The 14,194-nt window shown below is 56.9% G+C and overlaps 1 protein-coding gene across 1 annotated transcript; it reads right to left on the reverse strand.

Annotated features, from left to right (window-relative positions):
• Positions 1 to 6,344: 6,344 nt before the first annotated feature.
• Positions 6,345 to 10,877, reverse strand: BARHL2 (BarH like homeobox 2). The gene is made up of 3 exons (XM_066325566.1): positions 10,261 to 10,877; positions 8,634 to 8,859; positions 6,345 to 8,135 (listed from the first exon to the last, which is right to left on the reverse strand). Exons 1-3 carry the CDS (start codon positions 10,832 to 10,834, stop codon positions 7,823 to 7,825), a joined length of 1,113 nt encoding a protein of 370 aa, XP_066181663.1. The 5' UTR covers positions 10,835 to 10,877; the 3' UTR covers positions 6,345 to 7,822.
• Positions 10,878 to 14,194: the final 3,317 nt, after the last annotated feature.

Consider the following 14,194-nt stretch of genomic DNA (forward strand, 5'->3'; position numbering starts at 1 on the left):
GGCAAAACAGACTGAGGGGGAGAGAGAAGGAAAGAGGGAAAGGAGGGAGGAAAGTAAAGGGGGAAAAAAGACTGCTGAAGAGTGAAATAAATAAAAAAGCTGCCAGTGTGCTTACCTTGCCTCTCACTGTTTAGAGGGAAAAGCTCACTAGTTTTTAGACCTACGTGATACAATATGGATTGAGCTGTCAGTGCCTATACTGGATCTCATTGGAGACACACGCTTTGCTGCTTTTTACACAGACCCCATCATGTTTCTGAAGAAATTATTTTAGAATTTCTGGTCCAGAAAAAGTACAATATTTTGGTATAGGGACAGTGATGGTACTTGAACATACAGGATCTATCCAAATTACCAGTGGCAAATCCCCAAAACAGGCTTTTTTGACAGCCCTCATTTTCCATATTGCTCCTTCCCACTTCAGAGTGCCATTTGGAGGGAAGGTCCCTGTTCCTTTTACAGTGCTGGAGTAGCAGTGTCTGCTGTGACATCCCACCCCTCAGGGCCTGAGTGCAGTGTTCTCAGGCACTGTTTCATTGTTTTTACCAGGCAGTCCTTAAAACTTTCAGGAATTCTTCTTGTTAGATCTTCACAAAATGAAACGAAAGTATTTAAAGCTGCAACATTCCTGCTAGTCTATTGGGTTACAGACCTGGCAGAGATCTAGTCCAAGGCCTTTTGTGTCATGAAGGGACTGTTTGTGCCCCTCTGTGTGTTTTTGCCACTTCCGTGGACAGTCTTACATCAAAAACAAACCCTACAACAGAGTGTAACTCAACAGAAACAAGCTTCAAGCCTGAAACACTGTACTTGTTCAGATGTTAAGACAAGAATGTGAAAAGAAAATCTGAAAGACTATTGTAAGGACAAAGATGAGGCCTTAGATGTGTTTTGTTTTACACAATTCTGCCAGCATTATTACCCCATGTGCTAATGCAGAAGAGGTAGGCAATTATTCCCAAGCTTGCTTCATTTTACCTGTTCTTCCTGACCTCAGATCAAAATGTAAGCGCCAGGCTCCACAGACAATATAGGGCAAAAACTTACAGACAGACTGACAGAAAAGGGATTGCAGGAGAGGTGCTGGCTGAGAGATTCTTTGAGCCATGGGCTGCATCCTTCCACAGGAGAAGGCATACAAGAGGCTGCACCTCTACTATGTGTATTCAAACTGTGTGGTGAAGCTGCTCTCTGAGACAGCCCACTAAGCACAGAATTTGCCAAAGTGTTCTCAGTGGTAGCATCCTGAGGTTGATCACCTGGGAAATTCTCTTTTTAAGGACATTATTCTGAGAGAGCAGCTCCAGTTCCTTTATCTCAGTCCATATTTATCAAGACCAGAGCAGCTGAACATTTGAACCAAATTCTGGTAATAGGTGTTTTACCCTAATCACGTGTGAAACAAATCATCAGATGTTGGCTAAGCTGCCCACCCAGCCCAGACACCCAGATGTACCCACAAATTACTGTGCAAATTCAGAGGCAGATGTTGTCCTGCATGTTTTTAGAATGATACCACCCACGAGGACACCTGTGCTTGGTATGGAAAAAAAGTGAGAGATATTTGCACATGCATGTCAAGCTGGCGAAAAGGCCACTTGAATTTACATGGGAGTGTAACAGTGTACAAATCTCTGCATGCCTGCTGCAAGGTTTAGGAGAGAGATACGTGTCAAACAGCTGGAAACCTACCTAGAAACCATGTGTGCTCAGCCTTAATCTAGGTATCTCTGTCTCATATTTTACATAGATGATGTATACACACTGCACTGCCACAAAGAAACTCTTACTTCGTGTATACTGCAGAAAGGGAGGATGAAAAAGAAAATATTAGAAAATGCACATCTTCTTTACTGTCTAGATCCACTAGTTGTATTTTTGTTTGCTTTCTAAAACAGCAGAAAATTTGGAGGGAGTTTGTGACAAAAAGCTAAATAAATATTTAATGTATCAGCACCTGTCATATAATTTTTGTGCACCACTAGTATCGATTTCCTGGTAGTTCTCCTTCCCTACCCAACTTCATTAAAGAATAAAAGTAAAGTAATAAGTCATTTCACACTCTGTCTGACCATTATACAATAATAGCAAGATTTCATGCAAGGGTACAACATTATGCCCATCTGCAATCACAGTCTCTTTGCAAAAATCTCAATTCACACTTCACATGCAGCTAACCTTGTTACCATTCCCTTCCTAAACCCATCAGTCTTGCAGCTGCACGTCTTCACAGCCCAACATCTTAAAATTCATCACTTTGACACCCTTGCATCCCTACAGGTCAAACTAAAGACACCAACCAAGAATAATTAAGGGGTACCCGAGATGTTTAGTTTAGTTCTAGCCAACCTTTCCCAGAACTAGGTACAGTTCTCTGTTCGTATACTAGAGATCCACGGAAGATGCTTGTTTTAAGGGAACAAGACCTCCAACAAATTTCAGAGGTCTCTCCCGCTCTTTTTTTTTTTTTTTTTTTTTTTCTTTTTTTTTTTTTTTCCTTTTCCCCAAGTATAGCTTTTTGTAGTTGGAATTTGAACAAGAAGTGTGATAATGAGTAGGTTCAGGGAAGGAAAGGTGTTATCTCATTAAGGTAATTACTAAGACATCCCCACTATTACCTCGGTTTGAAAATGTGGCAATTAAAGCGCCCTACATGGGCTCTCAGAGATGAGGGAACAAGACGGTCGCGGACAACTTTGGTGTGCCTGGGCCGGCAGGGAGGGGAGGCCGGTGCCGAGGGGCAGGGCCCGCTGCAGCGGCGGGGGCGACCTGCGGCTGTGCCGAGCGCGGCTCCCGCCGGGGAGGGCGCGGCGGTGGCGGGGGAGCCCCGGGGGTCCCGTCGCGCCCCGCATCCATCGCTGCCAGCGCAAAGTGCCTCGCTTGGGTTCCTTTGAAATCCGCAAAATTTAAGGACGGGCGTTTGTGCGCTTCCATTAATAGAAGCGAGTTGTGAAAAATAGGGCATATGAATATGGAAAGGCAGTTTTAATGCGATGGGCGCTTGGCTGGACCTGCTCTCAGGCTGGAAACACGCAGAGACAGGCACGGGCTCCGGCTGCCCCACGGCCCTTGAACGGCTGGAGCAGCCCAAGGGAGGAAAGAAGTTCGAGGCTTTTTCATGTAATGGGGCCACGGGGGAGCTGCGCCTTCGGGGGTCGCCCAGCCGCCCTCCGCCTGTCCCGGTGGGTCTCCGTCCCCATGGCCTGTGCCCCTCCAGGGATCGCGAGGGTCGTTTCGATGCTATCGAAATAGAGCAGGGTATTTATTTCTCCGACGGGGCGAGGGCACAGGGTCTGGCGACTGGCCAGGTTCCCCGTACCCCCGTTTTCTAGCAAACGGAGCTCCCCGATAAACTGGCTGCTGGGGAAGAAATACGGCGGTATCACCGGCGGGAAACGTGGCTTTAGCAGCAAGACAGAATGAATGAGGGGGGAAGAGTGTAAATTTCAACCTGAAACGGTTATTCATCGCCCATGCTCGCCACCTCTGGCCTGGGAATATTTCTTACATTATGAAGACTCTTGCTCTTTCCACAGGTGAGTTCAGCCTAGCTGAACTCACTCTACGTCCTGGGCTTGCGAGGTTTTCTAGTGGGCTGCAATAAGAGACTTACAGCATCAGTAAACGCATTCGCACAAGAACGTGGCGTGAATTTGGAGGAAGGTAAACTCTGGAAAGGCAGAAAATAGCAAAAGTTTAAAACCCACCCTCAAAAGAAACACTAAAACCTGCAGGAGTGATAGCCAAGCCTCAGAGCGCCAATACAGCGTTACATGTGTTAAACGCAGCCGGGGCAACCGGCACGGCAGGGAATTCCGCTCGGTGCTGCTGACTGGTTCCCGGCGGCTGAGCCGGACTCGCTTGCCCGGCTGGGAAAGAGGATTAAGCTGCGGAGCACTCAGCTGCCAGAGCGGCGTCAGGGCTAGCACCCTCGGAGCGGCACGGGCAATGCTCGTCCCCTTACCCCAGCCCAGCGGAGTCCCCCTTCTCGCTTTCTGCTCTAACGATAGCCAAGCTAATCCCTCGAGAGGGTGAAGTAATTAAACATGATCCTGCTGCTGCGTCCCGCAAGAGAGCCCATCAGCCAAGGGCGGCGGTGCAGCCTGCCCGCGGCTCTGCTGCCGGAGCTCAACGAGCCACCGAAATCTGTCTGAGCGTAGCAGGGGCTCCTCGAAGGAGCCTCCTGTGCCCTGCCCGCTTGCAAAACAAATGGCGCGGCCCAGAAGAAACAAACTAAAGGGGAACCGAGCACGGGGTGTCCAAAGGCTCTCCTGGGTCCCACGGAGGACGCGCCGGTGTCAATCCGGAGCGACACGACACGGGAGAAGGGGAGCGGCCCTGTCCCGTTTTTAAACCCGTCTGCCGGTGCGCGGGCAAAGCTCAAACACCCGGCACAAAGCCTTGGGGACGCAGCCCGCGCCCAGGGCCGGACGGCCAGGCCCGGGCTAGGACCGGGACTCTCTCCCAAGTGCTGGGTGGCGAGGAGGCGAGCCAGGCAGCCCGTCGGCAGCAGAAGGCTGTGCCAGCCTCCTTCACCTTCAGCATCGCCCTCCGGCAAGCTCCGGGGAAGGCGGCTGCGAGGTCCCGGAGGAGGGAGACTCCCGGGCCGCCCGCCCGCCGTCCCAAGGCCCGGCGCTCCTCGGGGCGGGACGCGGGGTGCGGGCCGGGCCCGCCGCGCCTCCCGGAGCTGTCCGTGGTGCTGAGGGCGGGCGGCGCCGCAGCCTCCCGGCGCAGGTGTCCCCGCGGCTGGAGGGGCCGGAGTCTCCGCGCTGCTTTGCGGGCACTGTCCGGCACGGCGAGAGCACTCTCTCCCGGCCACCCCGCGGGCTGCCGCGGTCCCTCGCGTACAGACAGCCCTGCTACAGCCTCACGGACTGTTTGCCCGCTCAGCGCACCAGCAGCCAGGTCTTTTGCAACGGGTGCTGGTACTTCCCGCTTTCTAAGGCCAGGAGAGTCCGTTCCGTTCGTCTGGTAACGGATGAGTTTGGTTGTTTGTTCGCAACCGCTTCCAGGGCCGAGAGCAGTCCTGGCCCAGACAAGGGCGAAGGCTGGAGAGGGACCGAGACTGCAGCAATTCAGCAGCTCCGCACCAAGTCTGGGGCGGGCGCGGCGAAAGCAGCTGTCCGGGAACGGAAAGGGGAGAAATCCGACCGGAGCAGGCCGGGAAGGCAGAACAACCAACGGCGCGAGCGGTGCCTGGCCCCGCGCTGCACCAGGCGGCGGGAGGCAGCCCGCCGGGCGCCCGGCTCTTTGTCCTGCCGCAGCGCGCATGTAATGCGGGCCCGCCTGCCGGGGCTTTTAAAGAAGCAACGAAGCCTTTTCCTACAAGGTTGCAGCCAGGCGACCCAGCCGAGCAATTTCGGGGCAGCCTGACCTTGGCTCGGCTCTTTCCCGGCGCGAACGGGGAGCGGGACAAACGAAGAATTTACGTGTGCAGCCCTACTTCCCACATGGGGAAAAGAAGAGTGAAAGAGAGCGATTCTTGCCCCAAACCTCCTCCCATGTACACGCACTTTTCACGTGGGTCTGCTAATACATTTCAGGGGACGTGTCGGTGCCTCGCCCCCCCTCCTCCAGCACCCCTGGTTTAGACACCATCCTACACGGCACCGGCAGCCCCCCAGCCCCGCCTCGCTCCTGTCTGCTGCCGTTCCCAAAGCACCAAATGCTCCCTGCCCCGGTGGGCATCCCGCGTCAGGCCCTGCTCGTGAGGGGGGCACTCATCTTTTCTGCATGAACTTTCCCTCCTTGTTCTCACCACTTTTCAGCGAGTTTATACAGTCAAAACCGAGCCATCGAGAACAACGAGTTGGGGCTAGCTTTTCCAGCTGGATCTCCTCCTTTCGGAAAGATTTGTTGCTTAGACTAAGGAAAAGGCCCTACCGAGTCCAAATTTCCTACCTCCTTCCCCAGCCCGCACAGGATGGGTTTCCCGGGAAAACCTCGGCGGCGATGCGGGGCGGACGGACTGCTCTGGCCTCTCAGGGACCGGCTTCCGGTTTGTTCCTGTGGGGGGTATTTGGGGGCGAAGGCGCGGGGGAATATTCAGCAGCCGCCGCAACATGGGCAAAAACCGAAGTGGGCGTTCCCGACCCGCTCCCCTTTTGTTAGATCAAGGCAAAGGTCAATATGGTTTTAACGCGAATTTATTAGCACAGAAATCAGCAAGCCGTTCGCTAATTAGTAAAGCCCAAATAAACGTGCCCGGAGGCTTCTCTTTTCCTTTCTTGGGTTGTTTTTTTTTTGGGTTTTTTTTTTTTTTTCTGTTTGGTTTTTGGTTTTTCTTTGTTTTGTTTTTTGTTTCCTCGTCTATCTTAAAAGAAAGGGGACCCACGAGCAAAAATAGAGAAAAAAAATCGCCAAACCCTCAGAGGAGAGGATAATATGGGACTTTATGAATGTTTTATAGGTAATTGCTGTATAACTTTCTAATTTCGCAGGGGGGTGTTCACCTCCAAAGGCTGGGGACAGAGCCGTCCCCGGAGTCCAAAGGAGGGTCACAGCCCCCAGTCCCGACCCGCGCCCCCTCTGCCCCCGCGGGACGGCGGGCGGCCCGAGCCGCCATGGGGAAGGGAGGCGCTCGGCAGGGAAGCTGCCAGGGGAAGGGGTTGGGAGGGGGGGAACGGGCACACACAGCAATAAAGTTCAAAGGCCAGCGGGGCTCGGGAGCTCCGTGTCCGCCGGGACCCCTCCACCCTCCCTGCCTGTTTCCCCTCGTTACTCACCCCGACCGCCGGCGCTCAGTGCCTGTCCCCGCTCCGTGCGGAGACAGCTGCCGGGCCGGGGCCACGTCCCCGAGCTCTGCACGGCCCCGTCGCACCCGCCCCCAAGGGGCCGGAGCCACTACCCGCTACGGCCCTGCCCAGGTGTTTAAAATAACAGCAAGGAGCTCGACACGTAGGGGGATTTGATTTTCCTTTAAAATACAGATAGGGAAAAACGCGCCTGTTAAGAAACAATGAGCCTAAAATTCAAAATATATTCAATATAATATTTAAAATAAAAAGTGGCATCTGCCTTTTCTACTCCGAATTTCTTGAGTTCTCGTCACGGGGAAATTAGCTACCTTGAATTTTCGCGTTTGTTAAAAAAAGATAAAGTTTATTTTTTTCTTTTTTTTTTTTCCCTGTGATTTTTCAGTCACAAAAAAAAAAAATCTATATTTTGTCATCTAAGTATTTATTTTACTGAATCCAAAAAGACATGAAAAGGGATAGGGAAGAACCACATTCGTTCGTTTTAAACTAACGTATAGAAGTGATTTTTTTTTCTCCTTTTTTGGACGACATATAATAAATATGATATAGCACTCAGCACTCGGTCTGTACAATTCTGTTCGCATTAGGGAGCATGCCACTTTTCAATAAGAAAAAAAAGATAATGAGAAAAATCAGTGCAAAGTTCTCCGTTCCCCCGGTCTTCTCCGCCGGTCGGGGGTCGAGGCGCTCTCATTCCCTCTGTCCTCCGCAGCCGTTAGTCTCTCCGGCGGGCTCGGGCTTTGGCTCCCTCTCCCTCTCCTCCTCCTCCACCCCCTCTGTAACTCTCTCTCCGAGCTCCAAGTCCTGCCTCGCAGTAGCCGAGGTCGGCGGGTCGCCCCGCGGCTCTGCCCGCCTTCCCCCGCGTGTGGTCGTTTCACTTACGGGCTTGGCTCTGGGTTCACGGTTCAAGAGTCCCTGCTCTGACTGATCGCCTCCCTCGGTGGCCGGTGACTGCCTGCAGAAGCTCCTGCCCCTCGGCTTCCCCTCGCTTCCTCCTCTGCGGTGCTGGGGCTTGTTTGGGGACGGGGAGGGGAAGGGCTCGTTGCGGGGACCGCGGTGCCGTTTCACCGGGGGTGCGGGGTGCCGGGCATGGGGTTGGCCAGGGGGTTGAGGGCCGGCTGCCCGCCGGGCCCCAGCCCGTGGATCAGCACCCGCGGCACCAGCGGCCGCTGGAGCTGGGGGTGCGGCGCGGGGGGAGTCCGGTACATGCTGCTGTACATGGCTGCGGCCGCCGCAGCCGCCGTCGTACTGTCCATGCTGCCCAGCAGGCTGGGGTGATAGAAATAGGGCGAGGGGAACATCCGCTGCAGCGCTGAGTAGTTCCCGGCCTCGGCCAGCAGCTCCAGGCCCACCGCCGTCTGTCGCTTCCACTTCGTCCTGCCGTGGGGAGCAAGAGGCTGCAGGGCGGGCGCCGCGATGGGGCCCCCAGACCCAGACCGCGTTCGCGGAGCTCTGCGGGCGGCGAGCCCGTTCCTACGCGGCCCCGACGGAGCGCACTGTCCCCGTGGGCCCGCACACGGTGCGATCTTTCCGGCTCTGCCCGCTTTCCCCTCCGAGCCCCGCACCCCTCGACACATGCACACGGAGACTTCGGCCAAATTAATAACCGCGGCACACGGTTAGATCGCAATGCGCTGACACTAATGGTTTGCGACAGAATTAGGGTGGCTGCAACCGTATGTAATGAGACAGAAAATTACGGCAGCGTTGACAGGGGCCAGACCCCCCCAGCCCATCGCCGGGGAGGGCGCGGGGCAGCGTTCGGGAGCTCCCCGCACCACCCCGGGCTCCCGCGGGCAGAAACCCAGAGGCACAAGCCCGTCCCCGGCTCTCCGGGGAGACCCTGGGCCGCCGCCCTGACGGGGCCCGCCTTACCTCCGGTTCTGGTACCAGGTTTTGACCTGCGTGTCGGTGAGGTTGAGGGCGGCGGCCAAGTCCATGCGGTCCTGCACGCTCAAGTACTTCTGCCGCTCGAAGCTGCGCTCCAACTGGTTGAGCTGATGGTCGGAGAAGGCTGTTCGTGCCTTCCGAGGCTTCTTGGCCCGCACTGGCGGGCTGTCCCGGCTGCTGCTGATCTCCCGATCGCCCTCCTCCTTTGTCCCTGTGAGTGAGCCCAAGAGCGGTGAGGACCGGCAGGACACCGGCTCGGCCCCCGCCCCGCCCCGGTTACCGGGCCCCCACCGCCCCCTCCCCGGGGACTTCTCCGGGGCACGGGGGGAACGGTCAGTTATGGCTGGGGGTGGTGGCGGCGAGCCCGTCCCGCAGACAGCGGGATTCCCACTCTCCGTTTCCCAACGACAGGGCTTTCGTTATTTTCTCGCCCTCTCCCCCCGGCCCGAAACGCCGGGAAATCGATCTGTCAATCCGGCTCCACTCGGGCCCCAGTTTGTGGCGCTCCTTGATCTTCCCCGCAGGAAGAACAATAATCTCCCTAATTGACCCACTGGGGAGGTTGGTGCACACAAAAATGGCCAGACCAGACTGTACATCTGGTTTGGGCACTCGTATGCTAATGCTAAAAGAGCAAAATGAGCTGCACTCGCGGGCACCGCGCCGCTCTGAGCCTGGTGAAAATAGCTCAATTGAACAAAATTTGTCCTTATTGCCTCTCGGCTGCAGCGGGCTGCCTGCGGGGAGGACAGCTCCACCGACACCGCAGGGAAAATATCCCCTCTCCCTGCTCGCCTTTCCTCACTCTTTTCCTCCTTTCCCCTTCCCACACACACATAGCTATTTTCACTTCCGAACCCCGCACGGCGGGGGCTTCCTCATCAGCAAGAAATCCCTAATTGAAAAGAAAAATTAAAAATTGAAGATGGACAAATAAATCCTCTATCCCGGCGCAGGAAAAACGCGAGGGTTTTGCCAAACGCACAAAGCCCCCTCACCTCCCTACGCCGAGCGCGGGCCGAGTTGTTGTTGTTATTATTATTTTATTGTTAATTAAAAGTTGGGTGAATTGGTTTGGGGTTTTTCGGTTTTGTTTCGGATTTTTTTTTTCACGCTTATTTGGTATTAACTGCTCGGAAAGTAATTTTTTTAATCTTAATTATAGAGCGAATGAGGAAAAATGAAAAGGCTGAATGCAGGAGCTGCAGCTGAGTCGCCGGTTCTTAGAAAGCCGGAGAATCATTTATGTGCATTTGCATTAAAAATAAATACATTCTGATCTCCCATGCGATCCCACTGCTCGGGCTATTTCCTTAAAAACAGGGAAGCCAAATAAAATAAATAAATACATAAATAAACAAATAAATAGATAAATAAAGGATGAAAGGCAAACACATATTAAAAAAAAAAAAAAAAAAAAAAAAAAAAAAAAAGCTATTTGATTTAATTTCCTTCCTCGCGGTAGCGAGGATCACTGAGGGGCCCCGGCAGAGCGAGTGCTCCTACCGCAGATTTTTCTCCCCGATTTTCGTTTCACCAATGCGGCCGAGCACCGCGGCCCCGGTTGTACCGGCGGCCGAGCTGGTGCGGAGTCGGGCCGGGCCGTACTCACCGTGGCATTTGATGTCCCCCTGCGTGTCGTCGCGTTTGTCGAGCTTGGCTTTACCGTCCTCCTGCTCGAGTTTGGGCCTGAAGCTCTCCGGGGCCGCGCTACCCTCCTGCTTGGGAGTGTGGTGGGGAGAGGGGACGCTGGTACTGTAAGGTGCACACGCCGCTAGCGGTTTGCTGTCGCCCAAAATGTCCTTAATTAAAAAAGAAGAGGTGGAAGTCCTTGGGCCGGAGCTGGCCGAGCCCAGCTGTGGCGGCGGTGGCTGCGGGGGCGACGACTGCAAACTCGGCGGCGGCGGGTGTGGGCCGAGGTGGAGGTGGTGCGGCGGCGGCGGGAGGCTTTCCGCCACCCCCAGGTGCGGCTCGGGGTGCTCCATGCTCACCGAGATGGGCGATGAGGGCGCCGTCCCCACCGTGTCGATTTCCGAGCAGGGGGACGGCGTGGCCTGGCTCCGAAAATCCGCCGGCCGGCCGTCGCCGTGGGGGCGAAAATCTCCGTTCATGACTCCGGGGCTGCCCGTGCTGCCACCCGACAGGATCGTATCTATCCCGAAGCTGGACCCGCTCGGCCCCTCCATGGCGAAACGCTCAGCGCCGCGTCCGCATCCCCGTGGGCGGCCGCGGGGGTCTCTCACCGGGGGTGGAGGAGAAGGGACGGGGGGAGCGGAACCGGGTTACCCCAACCCGCGCGCCGGCGGCGCGGTCGACACTAACTCGGGGCCCCCGCCGAGCCCCACATCGCCGCCGGGCCGGTTCGCCGCTAACCAACTTTGTTGCGGGAAGTTGCGGACGCGGAGCGGGGCGGACACCGGCCACTGCGGCGCGCCCGCCCGTGCCCACCGAGCTCCTCTCGGCGGCGGCGACTCCCCCCGTGACGTCACAGCCGCCGCGTCCCCCCCGCCGTTTATTATAAACCCGGGCTTTTGCCGCCGCCGCTGCCCGCCCCCATTGGCGGAGGGCCGCGAGGGGGCTGACGCAGCGCGGGCCGCAGCCAATCGGCGGCGGCGGCGGGGACGGACGCGGGCGGGGGGGGCGCGCCCCCGCTCCCTCCCGGGCCCGTCCCCGCTCCCTCCCGGGCCCGTCCCCGCCGCCGCCCCGTCGGGCCTCGATTCCCCGGTCGCCGGATCCGATCCCCCGGAGAGTATCATCCGGTGTTCTCGGGACGGTTCCCCGGCTGAACGTCAGAATAATGGGAAGTGCCAGCGACAAGACGACGTATTAATCCTGATGAAGCGGCGCGTCAAGCTAATTAGAAGAGTAATTATAAAGGTGATAATGAATGATTTAGAGTTCTCCGAGTTTTATTTTAGTAGTAATTACAATTTCCAGGGTCCTATGAAGCACGGCCCCACATCCCCCCGCCCGGCCCGCAGTAGCCCCTAGACCCGCCCAGCCCCGAAAACATCATCTGCGACCGCAGACCTCGGGGCCATGGGGGAACGGGGCACGACAGTGGGGGCGCAAGAAAGGATTAGGGCAAGATGACCGCAAGAGGGGTTTGGGGGGGCTGGTGCTCAGTGATGGCACTAGGTACTGCCTTGTGTGCGGGGCCGCTGGCATCCCCGCTCCGCCTACGACGGCTGTCCCGCTGATGGGTGTCCACCGTCAGCCGGGAGCAATGAGCGGGGATGGAGGACACGAAGGCCCCTTCTAAACCCGCTCATCGCCCTGCCTGCCCCGTAACCGGGAGTGCCCAGTCCGGCCCTGCACAGTGCTGTGCAGGTGTGGCGGCAACGCCGGTGCGCCTCCACCACGCTTCTCACTGCGTTTTGTTTCCTGGGTAAACAGTCCTGCTCAGAGGTATGAAAGGGTGCGGGGAGCGCACGGGAAGCACAAAGAGCACGAGGGACCATGTTCAGCCGGTAACTCGTTGCGGATGTTCGGGTCTGACATGAGACCCCGCAGCCTCGGGACAGCGGTGCAGAATGAGAATCTGCGCCCCGACATGAGAGATGCCGATGTGTAAAGTGCCGCGGCCCTCTGCTCTGCTTACGACGGCTTGGGGCCTGTCTTCCTTCGTGAGGAGGGGGGCGAGGAGTTTGTGTCCTCGCTGGTAAAAATCCAGGTGCTTCCCTGGATTCACCGGTCACCGATGCCCTACCCGAAGATCACCGATCCTCTCTGGATACCGCGGAGGGAGCACGTCCCGGCCTTACTGCCACACTTCGGAGAAGGCTTTTGAACATCAGGAAAGCCGGCCCACGGGCAGCCCCTTGCTACCAAACATCTCCCGTTTCCATCCCAAGGGGCGCGCATCGCCGTCCGCAGCCGGGAGCAGCCAGTTTGTACAGAGTGCCCGCCGGGCTTTAGGCACCGGGGCTGTGCCCCGAGGCCGGCGAGGGAGAGGAGGCGGAGGGCCCGAAGGAGGTGCAGGACCGCCCGTGTCCGCTGGGCGGCGGTGGCGGCCGCCCCCGTTGTCCCCGACGGGCGTCCAGCGCGGACGGGGCCGGAGGCAACGCGGCCGCCGCAGCCCCGGTGCAAGCAGGGTTTGGCAGCACGGCGGGGTGACCTCTTATCAGCACGTTCCTACGGGTCGGGGCATTTGAAGGAACAAAGAGAAAAAAAAAATGGACAGAAGAAGAGGTGAAACTGAGGAGTAAACTGAAAGAACAGGAGAAAAGGGAAAATATTTAAATATCTGCAAGTGCACAGGCAGGTTTTCTGCAGCAGGGAAGCAGCCCGCGGCGCCCGTGTTTATCTTGCTGTCTTGGTTTGCAATTTACCAAAACTATGTCCTAATTATCCCTGGGGGAATGCGGGATCCGGGGTAATATGTTACACTAGCATAATCCTTTAACTCACAATACACTTCCCCGTCCCGGAATCGGGATTTAGGGCTTAAAGTCATGTTCCTGAAGAGTGAACACCTTTCATTTCCTTCCTCTTATTTTTAATCCTCGACTCCATTGTACAGAAATATTTAGGGGAGAGCAACGGCGAGTCCCGCCCCGGCCGGAGCAGCCGCTCTGTTCTCGGCCGGGCTGGGCTGAGCCCGGGGCTCCCGCAGCCTCAGCCTGGCCTGCTCCTCCGTGGTTCGGATTCCGGGAGCGCTGATCACCCCTACGCGGGAGCATCTGACGCAAAAGGCCTTCCTGCTCCTGCCGGCACCCTCTTCGGACGAGGTGACCAGCGGGACGCCCGTTGTACTTGTTGAGGCCGGGGGTGGATCATGACAGCTGCCTCTCAGTGTCCCCTAAGCCCCTGGCTGGGTGACCCCCCTTTCCCATCTATCCCACCCGTATGACTGCGGGCAAAGCCACGGAGCTCCCCCTCCGATAAATCAGCAACAGCCGAATCAAAGCGATGAGCGAAGGTGCCACTCAGAGGACGCGGACAAGGCCCCGCTCGTTAATTAGCAGGCAGCTAATTAGAGCGGCACTTAGAGCGCTAATCAATGGCCCGATGGAGCTCGGGGCAGCGAACGGCAGGGACGGGGTATCATGTGCCCGTTCGACGCCGGTCCTTGCCTGGGGGGCGGTCCCGGCCGAGGCACCACGGACCGGCCCCAGGCTCTGGCCAGCGGGGTCCAGCAAATGCCACCTTGGCCCTCCACGGGAAGCCCGCGCCCCATCGACGGGGACCCCGAGGAGCGGGGTGCGCGGCTCTGGGGGTCCCTCGCCAAACATCTCGGGCATAGATGGCATGGCGCATCTTTTCCGCCCCGGGATGGGTTACTTTCTACTCGAATTTTGGTGCGCAGTCGTGTTGGCTCACTGGCAGCACCGCAGCTCGGAGGGAGGGGGGGGTTGACGGGGGCCGGGAGGGGCCGAGCCCGTTGTACTGTGAAATTTAACAGTCTGAACATCCCTTTATTAAAAGCTGCTGCTTGACATTTACACTGTGCCAACAGACTCGCCGTCTAATCCAGGCGAAAATATATTGTACCTCGGAGTAACTGGGGCCGTTGTGAGAGACGCTACAGAACGTTTCCAAGCGGG

Source organism: Sylvia atricapilla, chromosome 9 (assembly GCF_009819655.1).
Source record: "Sylvia atricapilla isolate bSylAtr1 chromosome 9, bSylAtr1.pri, whole genome shotgun sequence".
Classification (NCBI taxonomy): Eukaryota; Metazoa; Chordata; class Aves; order Passeriformes; family Sylviidae; genus Sylvia; species Sylvia atricapilla.